This window comes from Cnephaeus nilssonii (assembly GCF_951640355.1).
Source record: "Cnephaeus nilssonii genome assembly, chromosome: 8".
Classification (NCBI taxonomy): domain Eukaryota; kingdom Metazoa; phylum Chordata; class Mammalia; order Chiroptera; family Vespertilionidae; genus Cnephaeus; species Cnephaeus nilssonii.
In genome coordinates, this window is record NC_137079.1 from 101,419,009 (window position 1) to 101,437,085 (window position 18,077).

General features: G+C 44.4%; 1 protein-coding gene across 1 annotated transcript in view; it reads left to right on the forward strand.

Moving 5' to 3' along the window:
• TRPC4 (transient receptor potential cation channel subfamily C member 4) overlaps window positions 1–16,514 on the forward strand; it is a gene marked incomplete at its 3' end in the record, with an annotated part of 376,713 nt that extends 360,199 nt beyond the window's left edge. Inside the window, exons 9-11 of the mRNA XM_079779004.1 lie at window positions 14,049–14,090; window positions 14,216–14,305; window positions 15,795–16,514. Of these exons, the coding sequence (XP_079635130.1) occupies window positions 14,049–14,090; window positions 14,216–14,305; window positions 15,795–16,514 (852 nt within the window). The remainder of the gene's footprint in view (window positions 1–14,048; window positions 14,091–14,215; window positions 14,306–15,794) is intronic.
• Between the last annotated feature and the right edge of the window lie 1,563 nt (window positions 16,515–18,077).

Genomic DNA, 18,077 nt, shown 5'->3' on the forward strand with positions numbered 1-18,077 from the left:
AGGGGTCCCGGATTGGAGAGGGTGCAGGCTGGGCTGAGGGGACACCCCACCCCCCCGTGCATGAATTTCATGCACCTGGCCTCTAGTATAACATAATATATAACCATTTACATAATTTATAGGACTTTTGCTTTTTGGGCAAAAACAGAAAAGGCTTTTTCTTTTTTACCTTTTAGCAGACTAGAAAAGAGTAAACAAATTCTGTATTAGCTTACTTTAGACTCATTTATGACATTAAATTTATTATTCAGATTATCTATAATTTCCTTTTAATATTTTTCTTCACAACCCTTCCATAACTTTCACAAACCTTTCTACAACTTTCACAAACCTTCTTATGCATTCAGAAATAACCAGCTTTAGAACTCACTTTCTTTTTTTCTTCAAAATGTATCTCCATGCCTCATTCCTTCTATTACCAAAACCATATAATTTCTTTCCAATTGGTTAGAATTCTTAATTCTCAGAAACCTTAATTTTTAGGTGACCACTAAAAAGTAAACAGCATTCTTTAGATTGGCAAATATATTTACACTTTTGAGAGACATATTTCTATTATAAAACATTCACTAACAATTTAAAGTGTATTTTCTAGCTTTTCTGTAATAAGAGGTCAAAAAATAGGCAAACTCAGATTAATTAATATTTCAGTATCCTGTTATTTCAAAATACCCAGATATTTAATAATTTCTACTTATTAAACCGAAGTTTTAAGTTACCAAGGACTTGACTATGTTTTTTCTTTACGAAGTGGGAGTGGCCCCCTTCCTTGAGAGCACTTCTGCAGGTCAGGCCCTTCTAGGAGAAAACTGGGGGAGTTTAGAAGGTTTATTTCCCATAACTTTTTTCGGAGTAGATGTAACAACATGGAATCTTGCATATAAGAAGAGATCTTATCCTATTTCAAAATAGAAACAAAAACAACCCCTAAAGTAAATAGATGAGTATGCCCAATAGGAGAGACTGGGACATTAGCTTTAGAATATTATCTCACACTAGTCCAGCACAGCAAATGACCTTTCGTTCTGAGTGGTACAAGCCTGAACAGCAGATGCAGATGATTCCCAGTGTTCATAAAACAACCCCAAAAGATAAGAAAGCAAACAAAGAACATCCTTAACCAAAGTTACATTACAGACAGACAAAACTCACTAGCAAAGCATTTGGATTGGCTGATGTCTTGAGAAGGAGAGCAGGGAGGGTCCCCAATATTAAGAATTCTCAGCAACTGCTGGGAAGTTCCTGTAACCCATGACATGGGTTCAGCCTGCCACAAGCAGCTGGGGCCCCCAGAAAAGTGGGATGTGCTCCAACTTTAAACAAATAAACCAAACAACAAAGAGTCACAAAATAACAATCAACAGAGACACTCTATGCACCATATTTACAGGCACACACAACCCCCAGAGCTTCACACCATGCTTCTTGTCTGTCCAACCACAAAAAACTTCAGAATGCCCTGCATTAAACAACAAAAAAAAAACAAAACAAAAAAAAAACAACACTGAAGCAGAGCAATGTCTCTAGTCCCAGAATGGATCAGACTAAGGGCTCGAATACCAGGCAAGGACCACTAGAGGTCTCTTGCTACCAGGATCTGGTCAGGCTCACCCAGTAAATGCATGCCTTAAAACCAGATGAGAGGCAGCAAATGCTTCTCGTGCCATACAAACATGATTGATTCTTCTGTCATACAGAAATGCTTGATTCAACTTACATATTATGTGAGATGATGGGGATTGCTGAGGCTGGGGCTAGGACTCAAAACAGGAAAATACCTGGCAGTGCTGCAAATAAGAGTCCAGACCTCAGCCCCAGGAACCCCCAGTCCAGGCAGCAAGCGGGATCACCAGTGTTCACCCCAGAGGAGTCGCTCACTTACATCCCACCAGAGTCGCCAGATTATATAACCTCACAACCAAGGGGTCTGGGCTGCTTGTCACCACTTGAGCCAATTAAGCAGAGACAGGGTTGTATCATATATGAGTGTTTATTCCAATACTGCCGGTAGTATGGGAGAGCAGCAGGTCATCCACAAAAATCTGCTCTGCACCCCACCATAAGCCAGCTGCTTATATTGGGTAAAAGGACAAAGATTACATGGGGAAGTAGGAATTACAGGCATGGGAAAGTAGACATGGGATAATCATTACGGGTTACAAGTCATGTGAGCTCAGGGTGGGCAAGGGTCACAAGAAGGCGGGCGCCTCTGGGCACTCTGGGACCAGATTATAGGTAATAGGGGTTGGAGGTTGTAAAGAGCAGGTACCTACCAGACTAGATTGTTTCAGCCATGAAGTTGTGAATCTTTCCATAATAATAGGCAGTTCTTGGGAAGGAGGATGGACTGCATTCCGATGTTAGCTCCCATGTCCCAGGGAGTACAACTCCCAGCCAGGTTAAAATGTGCTTTCTCTAATTAGAACAAAACATTCATGGTTAACAGAGCATGATTAATGTTTATTATTTTATTTCTTATAACTAATAGCTAGGAGAATATTATGTTTCTTCCTCTAACAATTTCAGAATGTGTTTAATTGTCCAACATTTTGCTTCTACTCTCAATCATATTAAATGCCGAGAAGTTGTGTTTGTAAAAAAACATTAGGACGGCTCAGAACCATGTTTCTCTTATACTGGAAAATTGTACTTCCTTTGAAAAATGTTACTGGGAAGCAGAATGTGCTTTCTTTAATCAGAACAAAACATCATGGTTAACAGAACATGATTAATATCACTCATAATTACGGTTGGTCCCCAATATTCTATTTCTGCCCTGAACACACAGGAAGATAATTAAAGATTAACTGTGATGTCAAACCATTTCTTTTCCTTATCCATGTTAATTTTACTAACCTTTGGATATCTTTATGCTTCGGGAATTTATGACAAACTAAATAAATATTGTGAGTCATGTCTCTCTTCTTCAGCCTCATCCACTCTCAATCCTGCCTCTTCTCTACCAAGCCATGGTTTTGGGCAGGCACCAGCCTAACAAACTCAGTGAATGTTATATGTTCACTCTTTCTCTGGACTCCATTCCAGAGTGAGGCTATATTATTTTGGTTTGCATACTCATAGTTGAGTTTTACATATTTACATTTTAGATGAAAATAAATAGTACATATTACTTGTAAGAAAAATATAAGATAAATGAAAGCCAAATTAAGAAGATTCTAATAATAACAGGAGTTAAATGAGAATCAAAAAGTAATTTCTTTTGCTCTGAATTCCTTTTAGTTTGGATAATCTTTCTGATAGTTATTTGTATAAACATGAAGACAAGGGGATATACACATATTCATTAATAAGAAGGTGGAAGTCACTTTGTATAACCAAGATATGGATTAGAATATCAAATCATACTTGAAAGGGACTTTAGAAATCATTTAACTCAACCATTTCCTTTAAAAGAGAACTTATTTACCTTGCTCAGCATTTCATGATCCCTTGGTGACAGAGCTGGGGAAAAAACTGGGTGATTGTTTCCGTCTAATGTGCCTTTCCTTGTTTCCCTGAAAAGTCTGATGAGTATGCAACAATACCCTCCATGTTGTGTATTTATCTTTTAAGTTTTATCAACAGGTCTTACAGATCCTATCACTGTTTTCAGTTTCCTCTTAGATTCCTGTATCTCAAAGTTCTCATTTAACAAGATGGTATGCCTTCTGCTCTCATCCTAACTTGCTTATTATTTAAGCCACATTTTTGAAACAGAAAATTGAAACTAAACTCTAGGTAGAGTTTATGCATTTTTTGAGTCAATTTTCTCTAACCTTCCTATTTGTGATTCACTTATTGACTCTTGTCACCTAGAAGATGTTCATTCTCTTCCCTGCCCTTCAGGGTTACCACCATTGGTCCTCTCTAGATTCCATCACTGGTGATTTTATCTTGCTATTTATGACCACTGGGTAACAACTAACCCTGAAGAATTAAGTAACTCTTAAAAAAAACAAAAAAAAACTTTGGACTTGTTAGGGTCGCTGAAGGAGTAACGCACAAGGCCAAAAGTGGTAAAGAGTTATACATTTATTAGGTCATCTGGTAACCAGATGGGCTGAGCCCCCAAATAGCACCAGCAGCCAGGGACAAGGAGTCAGAGATTTTATTTTATTTTTTATTTTATTACTAAGGGCCCGGTGAACGAAATTCGTGCACTGGGGTTGGGGGGGGGGTCCCTCAGCTCAGCCTGCCCCCTCTCATAGACTGGGAGCCTTCCGTGGGGAGCGGGCCTAAGCCGCAGGTTAAAATGGAAATTGGAATGAGATACAACTAATGTGAGGGAGGGAGGGGAAGGCACCAGCCCCATCACCCCGCTCCTGCAGCCACTGCCAGCCACTGCAACTGCCAAGGTGTTTTCATCAACACGGACTCCAGTCCCTTCACCAAGAAAAAATGACAACTTTCTTTAGGCATTTTCAAGATGTGTCTTTCATAGGATATGACATTTTTTTTTCTTTTTTTAATCCTCACCTGAGGATATGTTTCCATTGATTTTTAGAGAGTGTGGAAGAGAGAGGGAAAGACAGAGAGAAACATCAATGTGAGAGGGACACTTTGATTGGTTGCCTCCTGCATGAGCCCTGACCTGGGCACTGGCTAGGGAGGAGCCTGCAACCTAGGTACATGCCCTTGATCAGAATCAAACCCGGACCCTGTGGTCGGCAGGCCGAGGCATTATCCACTGAGCCAAACCCGCTAGGGCAGGATATGACATTTCTTAGCCCTCCAGCAGCAGAACTTCATTTTTTTCCTCCAGGAGTGTGGTGGAAAAACCCTAAATCACCTTTTTGGATTCTTATTACCCAAGTTACCAAGAACATTACCAGTGGTGTACAGGGAGCTTAGCCAATGAGCAGTCAGAAAAGGTGTTTCCTCTGCAGCTCATGTGCAGAGGCAGGACTGCTGGCAAGCCAAGGCTAGCACGCGCCCCCCTTCCCTCGCCCCCCATCTCCGGGCCTACTCAAACCTCTGCTGCGGCTTGGGCAGGACCCCCACCTCAGCTCTTCCTAAGCCTCCGCTGTGGCTTAGGCAGGGCCCCCCAGATCTGCTCAAGCCTCTGCTTGGGCAGGGCCCACCAGCTCCTCTCCGGCCCTGCTCAAGCCTCTGCCACCCCACCCCAGGCCGCTTGGTGCCAAGGCCTGTTGGCCAGGAGTGGCCAGGGGCATTCTGGGACCCCAGCTGCTCAGGGCTTATGTGCAGGCCTACAGGCTCTGAGCGGCCTGAGTCCCAAGCATGTTCCTGGGACCCAGGCTGCTGGGCGCCTGTGTATGCAAATTAGCTTGCCATCTCTGTTGGGTTAATTTGCATACTCACTCCTGATTGGATGGTGGGTGTTGCAGAGGTATGGTCAATTTGCATATTTCTCTTTTATTAGTGTAGATTTCTTTTTTTTTTTAATTAAATTTTATTGGGGTGACATTAGTCATCATGAACATATAGGTTTCATGTGTGGATTACTAATTTACAAAATATGTATGTAGGACCATGTGCCCACAACCCAAAGTCAAATCTTCCCCTGTCACCTCATATTAGGACCCCTTTCTCTCCTCACACCCCTCACTCTGGCAATCACCACACTGCTGTTTGTGTTCATAAGTTTCAGTTTTATATTCCACATATGAGTGAAATCATATAGTTCTTAGCTTTTTCAGTCTGACTTACTTCACTTTGCATAATGTTTTCAAGGTCCATCCATCTTGTTGTAAATGGTGCTATTTTATCCTTTCTTATGGCCGTGTAGTACTACATTGTGTATACATACCACATCTTCTTTATCCAGTCCTCTATCACAGGGAACTTTGGCTGTTTCCAAGTCTTGGCCACTATGAATAATACTGCAATGAACATAGGGGTGCATATATCTTTGCGTATAAATGATTTTGAGTTTCTTGGGTATATACTCAGGAAGGGGGATGTTGGGTCATATTGTAGCTCTATTTTTAATTTTTTGAGGCAACGCCAGACTGCTTTCCATAGTGGTTGTACCAGTCTACATTCCCACCAGCAGTGAATGAGAGTTCCCTGTTTTCCACAATCTCTCCAAAACTTGCTGTTGTTTGCCTTGTTGATAATGGCCACTCTAACTGGTGTAAGGTGGTATCTCATTGTAGTTTTCATTTGCATTTCCCTGATTGGCAGTGACGTTGAACATCTTTTCATATATAGGACTCTAGGCAATTTTTTTTGGCAGGGAATTCTCTGGGCAGGTCCATATCCTGGGCAAGTCCTAAGGTGAAAGATAGTGGTCTTAGCAAATGGAATGTGGTCTAAGCAAAAGAAAATGGCTGTGAAGTAGTCTACAGGTCAGTTCCCAGGGGAGGGGGTATCAATTCAATTATTTGATCAGACTAACAGGACTTTCTTATATGGATAATTAGGTATTCCAGGTAAATTAACCTTTCATTTGGAATACTTTCTGGGGGAAAGCATAAATGAAGCAGAAATATTTTATTGGCTGGAACCGGTTTGGCTCAGTGGATAGAGCGTCGGCCTGCGGACTCAAGGGTCCCAGGTTCGATTCCGGTCAAGGGCATGTACCTTGGTTGCAGGCACACCCCCAGTAGGGGGTGTGCAGGAGGCAGCTGATCGATGTTTCTCTCTCATCGATGTTTCTGACTTTCTATCCCTCTCTCTTCCTCTCTGTAAAAAATCAATAAAATATATTTTTTTAAAAAAGAAATATTTTATTGATCAAAACCTTTACTATAGAAAGAAAACTCATTGAGAAATGGTTTCTCTCTGGGAAATCATAAAAATCCTACAAAGGGACAACCTATTTGGAAATTTTTTGCTTAATCTCATTTTATCAAAACACTCTCAGTATTAAAACACTGGTTCTCAAACTTTAATGTGTACTAGAATCATAGGGAATCTCCATTTTAACAAGCACTTATAGCTTGTAGCTTTAATTAGAAACTCCTGTTTACAAAATCACTGGTGTCTAGATCAGCTATTTAAACTAAAACAAAACTAGTGTTTCTACTTGTGGCTCCAGAGTTTGGATCACTTAATTAAAGTAAAAAGATGTTATGCAATACTTCACCAAAGTGTTTAATTAATATAACACACACACACACACACACACACACACACTAGAGGCCCAGTGCACGAATTTGTTCATGGGTGGGGTCCCTTGGCCTGGCCTGCCATCAGGGACAATCAGGGGGGCCGGCACACAGGGGGAGAAGGACCACAGGAGGTTGGCCAGCCAGCCCCCCAATCAGGGCCAATCAGGGAGGCTGGCCTCCCAGTGGGAGGGACCAACTGCCAATTCTGCGAGGAACTGGGCTCCCTCCTCTCTCCTGTCTGAGTCTGGGGTGCGGGTGAAAGAGCTTCAGGGCTGTCAGGGCCTCAGCAGCAAGCTAAGGCACAGTCGACTCCACGAGGAATCGGGCTCCCTCCTCCCTCCTGTCTGGGTCCTGGGTGTGGGTGAACCAGTTTCAGGGCTGTCAGGGCCCCAGAAGGAAGCTAAGGCACGGCCAACTCCATGAGGAATTGGGCTCCTTCCTCCCCGCTGTCTGGGTCCAGGGTGCAGGTGAACTAGATTTGGGGTTGACAGGGCCCCAGCAGCAAGGTCTATATATAAATCTTACATAATAAAAAGGTAATATTTAAATTACCATCACTCCGCTACGCCCATGATTGGGCCAGCGGGTGATACAGGGGGCGGGACTCGGGGTGGCTGGGGTGGTGATTGGGCCGGCAGGATGCTGAGCTCGCGTTGCCAGAGGCGACGCGAGCTCAGCGTCTGCGCCATGGCTGTGCTGCGGCACAGACGGGCCTCTGGGGCAGCGAGCCGAGCCGGCGTTTTGGAGGTTTGGAGGCTGCGGGCGGTGGGCGGGCAGCGCGGCTCCCCGGGGAGGAGTCTGGCGGCAATTGGGCCGCAGGAGCACGTGGCGGCGGCCCCAGCCTTCCTGGGCGAGAGGCAAAGGCAAGACCCTGGCCTGGGCTCTGGCAGCAGGAGGACCACGCCCCCGCCCCGCCTCACCCTAGGGGCCCAGGGACTTCGGAGCTGCCAACCAGTGGACAGACAACTTACACGTGCATGATTAAATCATGCACTGGGCTTCTAGTATATATATAAATTTTTCTATTACAATTGACATTCAATGTTATTCTGTATTAGTTTCAGATATACAGCAAAGTGGTTAGGAAATCATGAACTTTGCAGAATGTTATCCCCACTGCTTCAAGTACCCACCTTGCCCCAAACATATTTGTCATAATACTAGAGGCCCAGGGCAAAAAAGTTCATGCACTGGAGAGGGGTGTTCCTCAGTCCAGCCTGGGACCCCTTGGGGGATGTCTGACTACCTGTAAGATCGGGCCTGAACCGTCATTCAGACATCCCTCTCATAATCTGCGACTGCTGGCTCCCAACCACTTGCCTGACTGCCTGCCAGCCTGATCACCCCTAACCACTCCCCTGCCAGCCCGATCAATGCCTAACTACTCCCCTGCCAGACTGATTGCCCCCAACTGCCCTCCCCTGCCAGCCCAGTCGCCCTAAACTGCCCTCCCCTGCCAGCCTGGTCACCCCTAAATGCCCTCCCATACAGGCCTGGTCGCCCCTAACTGCCCTCGCCTGCTGGCCTGGTCACCCCCAACTTCCCTCCCTGCAGGCCTGGTCCCACAAACTGCCCTCCCCTGCCAGCCTGGCTGCCCCTAACTGCCTTCCCCTGCTGGCCTGATCAGCCCCAACTGCCTTCCCCTGCAGGCCCGGTCCCCTCCATCTGCCCTCTGCTAACGACCCAGTCACCCCCAACTGCCCTCCCCTGCAGGCCCAGTCGCCCACAACTGCCTTCCCCTGCAGGCCTGGTACCCCCAACTGCCCTCTTCTGCCAGCTCAGTCACCCTTAACTGCCCTCCCCTACAGGCCTGATCACCCCAACTGCCCTCCCCTGCCGGCCATCTTGTGAACACATGGTGGCGGCCATCTTGTGCAAGGGCGTGATCATAAATTTGCATATTACCTCTTTATTATATAGGACTAGAGGCCCGGTGCATGAAATTCGTGCACGGGGGGGGGGTGTCCTTTAGCCCAACCTGCACCCTCTCCAATCTGGGACCCCTGGAGGGATGTCCAACTGCCTCTTGGACATCCCTCTCACAACCCAGGACTGCTGGCTCCCAACTGCTTGCCTGCCTGCCTTCCTGATTGGCCCTAACTGCTTCTGCCTGCCAGCCTGATCACCCCTTAACCACTCTGCTGCCAGCCTGATTGATGCCTAACTGCTCCCCTGCCAGCCTGATTGCCCCTCACTGCCCTCCCCTGTGGGCCTGTTCACCCCTAACTGCCCTCCCCTGCAGGCCTGGTCCTCCCCAACTGCTCTCCCCTGCAGGCCTGGGTCCCACCCAACTGCCCTTCCCTGCAGGCCCAGCCACCCCCAACTTCCCTCCTCTGCCGGCCTGATCACCTCTAACTGCCCTCACCTGCAGGCTTCATTGCCCCAACCTGCCCTCCCTTGCAAGCCTGGTTCCTCCCAACTGCCCTCCCCTGCTTGCCTGATTGCCTACAATTGCCCTCCCTTTCAGGCCTGGTCCCTCCCAACTGCCCTCCCCTGCTGGCCATCTTGTGGTGGCCACCTTGTTTCCACATGGGGGCAGGATCTTGACCACATGGGGGCAGCCATCTTCTGTGTTAGAGTGATGGTCAATTTGCATATTATTATTTTATTAGATAGGATAGAGGTCTGGTGCATGGGTGGGGGCCGGCTTGCCCTGAAGGGTGTCCTGGATCAGGGTGGGGGTTCCCTTGGGGCATGGGGCGACCTGGGCGATGGACCTGTGGTGGGTTGCAGGCCAGCCACGCCCCCTGGCGACCCAAGCAGAGGCCCTGGTATCTGGGATTTATTTATCTTTTACAATTGAAACTTTGTAGCCTGGAGCGGAACCAAGCCTTCTGCTCACTCCATGGCAGCAGCCATTTCTGTTGGGATTTATTTATCTTCTATAATTGAAACTTTGTAGCCTTAAGTGGAGGCCAAGGCAGGCCAGTGCTGCAGAAGCTTGGCTTCCTCCATCGCCAGGAACAACCCTAGCCTCCTGCTCTCTCCAGCTCCGTGGCTGCCGCCATTTTTGTTGGGATTTATTTATCTTCTATAATTGAAATTTTGTAGCCTTAAGCAGAGGCCAAGCCAGGCCAGGGTGTGCGGAAAGCTTGGCTTCCTCCATCGCTGGGGAAACCCAAGCCTCCCTCCTGCTCTCTCTGTGGCCCCAACCATCTTGGTTGGGTTAATTTGCATATTCACTCCTGATTGGCTTGTGGGTGTGGCTTGTGGGCGTGGCTTGTGGGTGTGGTGAAGGTACGGTCTATTTGCATATTGCTCTTTTATTAGATAGGCTTATTTTATTGACTATATTCCCTATTCTATAATCTATACCTCTGTGAACATTCTGCAACTAAAAATATTTTCTGCTCAATCCCTTCACCTTTTTCACCCAGCCCCCAATATCCCTCCCCTCTGACTACTATAAGTCTGTTCTATGTATATATGAGTCAATTTTTATTTTATTATTTGGTTTATTTTGTTAATTAGATTCCAAATATAAATGAAATCATATGGCACTTATCTTTTCTGTATGCCTTATTTCACTAAGCATAATACCCTTTAGGTCCATTTATGCTATTGCAAAGGGTAAGATTTCAACTTTTTTATGGTCCAATAGTATTCCATTGTATAAATGTACCACAGCATTTTATTCACTCATCTATTGAGGGGCACTTGGGTTGCTTCCATATCTTGGCTATTCTAAATAATGCTGCAATGAACATAGGATGCATATATATTTTTTGAATTAGTGTTTTGGTTTTATTTGGATACTAGAGGCCCGGTGCACAAAATTTGTGCCTGGGGGAGGGGGAGTCCCTCGGCCCAGCCTGCACCCTCTCACAATATGGGACTCCTTGGCAAACCGGCAGTCAGACATCCCTCTCTCAATCTGGGACTGCTGGCTCCTAACTGCTCGCCTGCCTGATCGCCCCTAACCACTGTGCCTGCCTGCCTGTTTGTCCCTAATCACCCCTGCCTGGGCCCCCGCCACCATGGCTTCGTCCAGAATGAGGTCAAAAAGGTCGTTTGGCTGTCCGGTCTAATTAACATATTAAACTATTATTATTACAGACTAGAGGCCCGGTGCACGAAATTCGTGCACGGAGGGGGGGTTGTCCCTCATCCCAGCCTGTACCCTCTCCAATATGGGACCCACTGGGATCGGGCCTAAACGGGCAGTCAGACATCCCTCTCACAATCCAGGACTGCTGGCTCCCAACTGCTTGCCTTCCTGCCTTCCTGATTGCCCCTAACCGCTTCTGCCTGCCAGCCTGATCTCCCCCTAACCACTCTGCTGCCAGCCTGTTTGCCTCCAACTTCCCTCCTCTGCCTGCCTGGTCACCCCTAACTGCCCTCTCCTGCAGGGTTGATCACCTCCAACTGCCCTCCCTTGCAGGCCTGTTCCCTCTCAACTGCCCTCCCTTGCAGGCCTGGTCCTTCTCAACTGCCCTCCCTTGCAAGCCGGGTGCCTCCCAACTGCCCTCTCCTGCTGGCCATCTTGTGGTGGCCATCCAGTGTCCACATGGGGGCAGGATCTTTGACCACATGGGGGCAGCTATATTGTGTGTTACAGTGATGATCAATCTGTATATTACTCTTTTATTAGATAGGATAGAGGCCTGGTACAGGGGTGGGGGCCAGCTGGTTTGCCCTGAAGGGTATCCTGGATCAGGTGGGGGTTCCCTTGGGGCATGGGGCGGCCTGAGCGAGGGGCCTTTGGTGGTTTGCAGGCTGGCCACGCCCCCTGGCAACCCAAGCAGAGGCCCTGGTATCTGGAATTTATTTTCCTTCTACAATTGAAACTTTGTAGTCTGGAGCGGAGCCAAGCCTGGGGCTCCCTCCCAGGCTGCCGGCAGCCATTTGTGTTGGGGTTATAATTGAAACTTTGTTGCCTTAAGCAGTTGGGCCCGGCCAGGGTGTGCAGAAAGCTTTGCTTCCCCTGTTGCCGGCAGCAACCCTGGCCTGCTCTCTCAAGCTCCGTTCTGCCGCCATTCTGTTTAAATTTGTTTACCTTCTATAATTGAAACTTTGTAGCTTGAGTGGAGGCTTAGGCCTGGCAAGGGCAGGCGGAAAGCTTGGCTTTCTCTGTTACCTAGGAAACCTTGCTCTCTGTGGCTGTAGCCATCTTGGTTTGGATTAATCCTTCTCACAATCCAGGACTGCTGGCTCCCAACTGCTCACCTGCCTGCCTTCCTGATTGGCCCTAACCACTTCTGCCTGCCAGCCTGATCACCCCTTAACCACTCCCCTGACAGCCAGATTTATGCCTAACTGCTCCCCTGCCAGCCTGATTGCCCCTAACTGCCCTCCCCTGCAGGCCTGGTCCCCACCAACTGCTCTCCCCTGCAGGCCTGGGTCCCACCCACCTGCTCTTCCCTGCAGGCCTGGTTGCCCCCAACTTCCTTCCTCTGCCAGCCTGGTCACCCCTAACTGCCCTCCCCTGCAGGCTTGATCACCCCCAACTGCCTCCCTTGCAGGCCTGGTCTCTCCCAACTGCCATCCCCTGCTGGCCTGATCACCCACAACTGCCCTCCCTTTCAGGCCTGGTCCCTCCCAACTGCCCTCCCCTGCTGGCCATCTTGTGGTGGCCATCTTGTGTCCACATGGGGGCAGCCATCTTTGATCACATGGGGGCAGCCATCTTGTGTATTGGAGTGATGGTCAATTTGCATATTACTCTTTTATTAGATAGGATAGAGGCCTGGTGTATGGGTGGGGGCCGGCTTGCCCTGAAGTGTATCCCGGATCAGGGTGGGGGTTCCCTTGGGGAATGGGGTGGCCTGGGCGAGGGGCCTGTGGTGTTTTGCAGGCTGGCCATGCCCCCCGGCAACCCAAGCGGAGGCCCTGGTATCTGGGATTTATTTATCCTACCTAATAATAGACAACTATGCAAATTGACCGCACCTTCGCTATGCCCAAGCCACGCCCACCAACCATGCCACGCCCACCAACCAATCAGGACGAGTGTGCAAATTACCCCCACAAAGATGGCGGCTAATTTGCATATCAAGACAGCGTAGAAAGAAGCCAAGAGATGCTGATGGGAGCAAAGCTGTGGAGAAGCAAGCAAGCCGGGGGGAGGAGAAGGGAGGAGCGGAGGCGGGGCCGGGGGAGAAGGAAGGAGAGCGGGGAGGGCTGGTGGAGAAGGCAGGCCGGGGGACAAGAGAGGAGCGGAGGCGGGGTGGGGTAGAGTGCAGCAGGAAACCCTATTGCAGGATTTTTCCTGCAACGAGAACGCTAGTCTTCTATAATTGAAACTTTGTAGCCTTGAGTGGAGGCCAGGGTCAGCCAGGAAGCTTGACTTCCTCCATCGCCAGGGAAACCCAAGCCTCCTGCTTGCTCTGTGGCCGAAGCCATTTTTGTTGGGATTTATTTATCTTTTATAATTGAAACTTTGTAGCCTTGAGCAGAGGCCAGGGCCGGCCAGAGGGGGTGGGAAGCTTGGCTTCCTCCATTGCTGGGGAAACCCAAGCCTCCTGCTTGCTCTGTTGCTGCAGCCATCTTGGTTGGGTTAATTTGCATACTTGCTCCTGATTGGCTGGTGGGTGTGGCTTGTGTGCATAGCGGAGGTACGGTCAATTTGCATGTTTGTCTTTTATTAGTGTAGATAATAATAGCTATTATTCTATTGAATTTTTATTTGACATTTTTTCTATTTTTCAATTTGATATGGCCCATCTGTTTCTCTTAGCATCATTTCAAGTGATTTCAGTAGTCTGTCAACTATAATTATTGATTTCCCTATCTCCTTATGTTAGAAAAGCAACATTTACATTATTTTAAACTTATTTTGTATATCAAATTCCATACAGGTTATAACCTTGCATTTGCTCTTTTGGTTCACTCATTCTTTTGATTCATGTGAAGCACTTTCTGGCACTTGTCCACTGTCTAATTAAATTCTCCCTCTGAAAAAATTAAAAAAATATTCTTCATTAAAAGAACAAATTAATTATTTTATAGAATGGTAAACATCCTTTCCCTTTTCAGAGGCGAGCTGCTGATAATTTGAGAAGACATCACCAGTATCAAGTAAGTTAATCATATATTATATCTTGAAATTTGCATTAAAATACAGTTCCGTTTTCAGAACTAACCAAAGAAAGAAATCATATATATGCACTGAATATCAATTGTGTTATTTTTAAATACCTCAGGAAGTTATGAGGAACCTAGTGAAGCGATATGTTGCTGCAATGATTAGAGATGCCAAAACAGAAGAAGGCCTGACTGAAGAAAACTTTAAGGTACCTATTTTTACTTTAATGATGAAATCACCAAGAAGCTGATTCTGCAGAGCATGGAATCTGATATAGCACATTGACAATCAAAACTGGAAACACAGCTGTGTGTTCCAGCTAGATTTTGTGTCTTCTAAATTAAATCACTATTGTATTATCCAAAAGAGTGATGACATTTCTTCTCAAAATGCATTGTTTTCAAACATACTTACTCTCAAATGTCGAGATGACTTTATTGAAGGCATAGAAAATCCTGGCATTCTGACTGCCTATCCTACTACTGAGTGAGCTTTAGTTTTTGAAATTTCAGGCTGATTTCTAATCCTGAAATGTTTAGTAACCAACTTGCTAAAAACAAAAACAAAATCTTTGTTTTGCACAGCTTTGATAGGAGAAAAATTTGCACTTAATTGTAACTTATAAACTTAGTGTTTTTCCCTGAGTTTTATTTTTATTGTAACCAGAGGAAATAGGTGGAATACATGAAATATATAAATAAATATAAATATATCATGTGTGTAAAATACCTCTGTTATTCTGCCTGAGTTTTTTGCTATTTTGGAGGAATGATTAAAGTCAATAAGATCTATAGGCAAAATCTAACAAATAAAAAAAATCCTACAGGAGACCTTTAACAGAGTAAAGTAGCAAGTTTGACAGAGAACAAATATAACCAGCCACTTAGGTAAGAAGATAGATAAATTACAAAACTTAAAGCACATTTATAGTTGGCGAGGATCCAAAATGTTCTTTACAGGCACAACATCCAAATTTTAGAATTAGATGGTCCTTGGTACTTTGGGAGATAGGTTGGAGGCAGGGGCCCACCTTAAAGGCCACCATTAGATTAGAGTTGAGAATTCAAATATCCAAAAAGAGAAGAAAAAGGATGAATCTCAGAAATGCTATCTAATTGAATGAACCAATTTGTAACATTTTGTAGCTAACCGAGATACTGGGTTAAAAATCAACTTTAAGGTAGTAAATAATGGAAAATTACTGCTAACCCTAGAAAGGGCAGGCTTCACTTTGTTTTGCTATATATGTCCCTTTGGACAGCAAAATATACCTATGTTAAAAATATTTGCAAAATGTATCCCAGAGAGAGTGTGAAGTGATTTGAAAGGAGATGGGTATTTGAAGAGGAAGTATTTGAAAATGTTTCCCCCCCCCCCCAAAAAAAAAAAAAAAAAAAAAACACCAACAACAATATACTTGACTATGCAGCAGTGAAAAAGAAAAGTCATCCTGTTTCTTTTCACATGAACCTTAGGAAGTCTCTTTATTACTACAGACCTTGAATAGGAAATTAATAGATATCACAATGACACAAGTACCAGGAAGAAAACTAGAAATTCTAGATAGAACCATAGCAGAGTGGAATCCTAGTTCTTAAAAATGTGTGAAACACATCAGCCCCATGTATGAAATGAACAAATGATGTTTACTAATGTTTATTTAAGTCACAAATTTCATCATTTTAAATTTCACTTAGGAACTAAAGCAAGACATTTCTAGTTTCCGCTTTGAAGTCCTGGGGTTACTAAGAGGAAGCAAACTCTCTACAATACAATCTGCTCAGACCATGAAGGACACTTCTAATTCAGCAGACTCAGGTGAAAAGAGTGATAATGAAGTTACCAGCAAAGACAAGAAGAACTTCAGCCTTTTCGATTTAACCACCCTGATCCATCCTCGATCAGCAGCAATTACCGCAGAAAGACACAACATAAGCAATGGTTCTGCACTGGTGGTGCAGGAACGCCTGCGGGAGAAACAGAGAAAAATGAATTTTGTGACTGATATAAAAAACTTTGGGTTATTTTATAGACGATCAAAACAAAATGCTGCCAAGCAAAATGCAAACCAAATCTTCTCTGTTTCAGAAGAGGTTGCTCGTCAACAGGCTGAGGTATCACTGGAGAGAAATATTCAACTGGAATCTCCAGGATTATCTTCAAGGGGTGACCTGGGCATCCCTGGTCTCAGTGAACAATGCATATTAGTAGACCACCGAGAAAGGAATATGGACAGTCTAGGTTTACAAGTTGGAAAGAGAATGTGTGCCTTCAAATCAGAGAAGGTGATGGTGGAAGACACTGTTCCAATAATACCAAAGGAGAAGCATGCAAGGAAAGAGGACTCTAGTACAGACTATGATGCAAGCCTCACAAACACAGTCATTCACGAAGATTATGTGACTACAAGATTGTGATACTTGAAGGAAGGAGGAAGCGTTTATCAGACATATATCTTTTCTATAGTGCTCTGAGTTGGGGGGAGTGTTTAAAAGCAAGTAAGCAAATTCTAACTTACACTCTATAGCATTTATCAACTGTAGCATAATAATGTGTAACGTTTAAATAAGGCAAAAGCTATCAAAAACCCTTGTTTTGCAGCCCACTTTTGCTTTCACAATTTGGTTTACATTTTTTGTTGTTAATAAGTAAACTCACCTTGTATCTTGCACTGTTGCAATAACATGGGCAATTTTTAGCTATCTTTTTCAATTAAAACAAATTCAACGTCATGATTTAGTTGACTCTTGTAGTAGATATTTTTATATACAAAAATTAATGTAGCTAAAATATTAGAGCTTTTCATAAATTTTTAGGGCCTCTAGAGATTGGTACTTATTAAGGACTTTTCACTCAGCCCTACGGTTTAGCTAAAAAACACAAATATTAGCAAATTATTTCTAGAAAAAGTGAATAATTATAGTACACAATTAAAGCAAGGAAGGCTTCTCATGGGGTCGGGGTCATGATCAAACTCTTTCGTTAAAATGAAAGTGGGCCCTGGCCAGGGTGGCTCAGTTGGTTGGAGTGTCCTCCTGTACACAGAAAGTTGGCAGGTTTGATTCCCATCAGGGGACATACCCAGATTATGAGGGTTCTATGTTTTTCTCTCTATTTCTCTCTCTCTCGTCCTCTCTCTTCTCCTCCCCTTTTTTCTCTCTAAAATCAATAAAGGTATCCTCGGTGAGGATTGAAAAAAAATTAAAAATGTAAGTCTGTATACTTCATAGAGTTTTAGTTTGACCAGTTTTTTCTTTCAGAAAGTAAATAAATGTCCTAATAAATTTGGATGACTGGTGATTTTTAGCATTTTACCAAAAAAAAAAAAAGTTTTACTTGAAGTTTTATTTTTAAACAGCCTTTTTCAGGTGCAGTATTAATATGAGGCTTTATGAATAGAACTGAATTTCAAAAAGGTGACCAAAGTTGTTAGTGTCAGAAAAGAATCACAGTCAATAAAAATAGTTTAAGAACCTTAAACAGAGCAAGGTGGTTGATTGTGTTTTCATAATATTCAGATGAAAATTAATTCTAATAATTATTAAGCAAAACTAAATTCTACCTTTAATTAGTGCAATATTGCTGTCAATTCTAAAGACATTTATAAACCTAGTAGTTTCATCTTCTTTCCTCCAGTTACTGTTATACATTTTGTAGTAATTAAATTTTGTGGTAATCTATTCTTTTCAAGGCAATTTAACAATATTCCTTCAATGAACTACTAAAAGGAAAGTGGAGTATTTCACCTGAGGTACTGGAAACTTTTTAAAGTTTAAGTTGTATAACTTGTGTCTATTTAAACCATCATGGAAATGCAAGTTCCCTCACCACATGCAATTAAGCATTTATTTCAAATCAATAGAAAAATGTTGAGTTTGTTTTACTTTAAAAATTACCTCCATGTACTAGACAAATTATATATGATTTAGCATTAACCAAAAACTGCATAGTACTACAAATTCTAGTTTCTGATTATAATA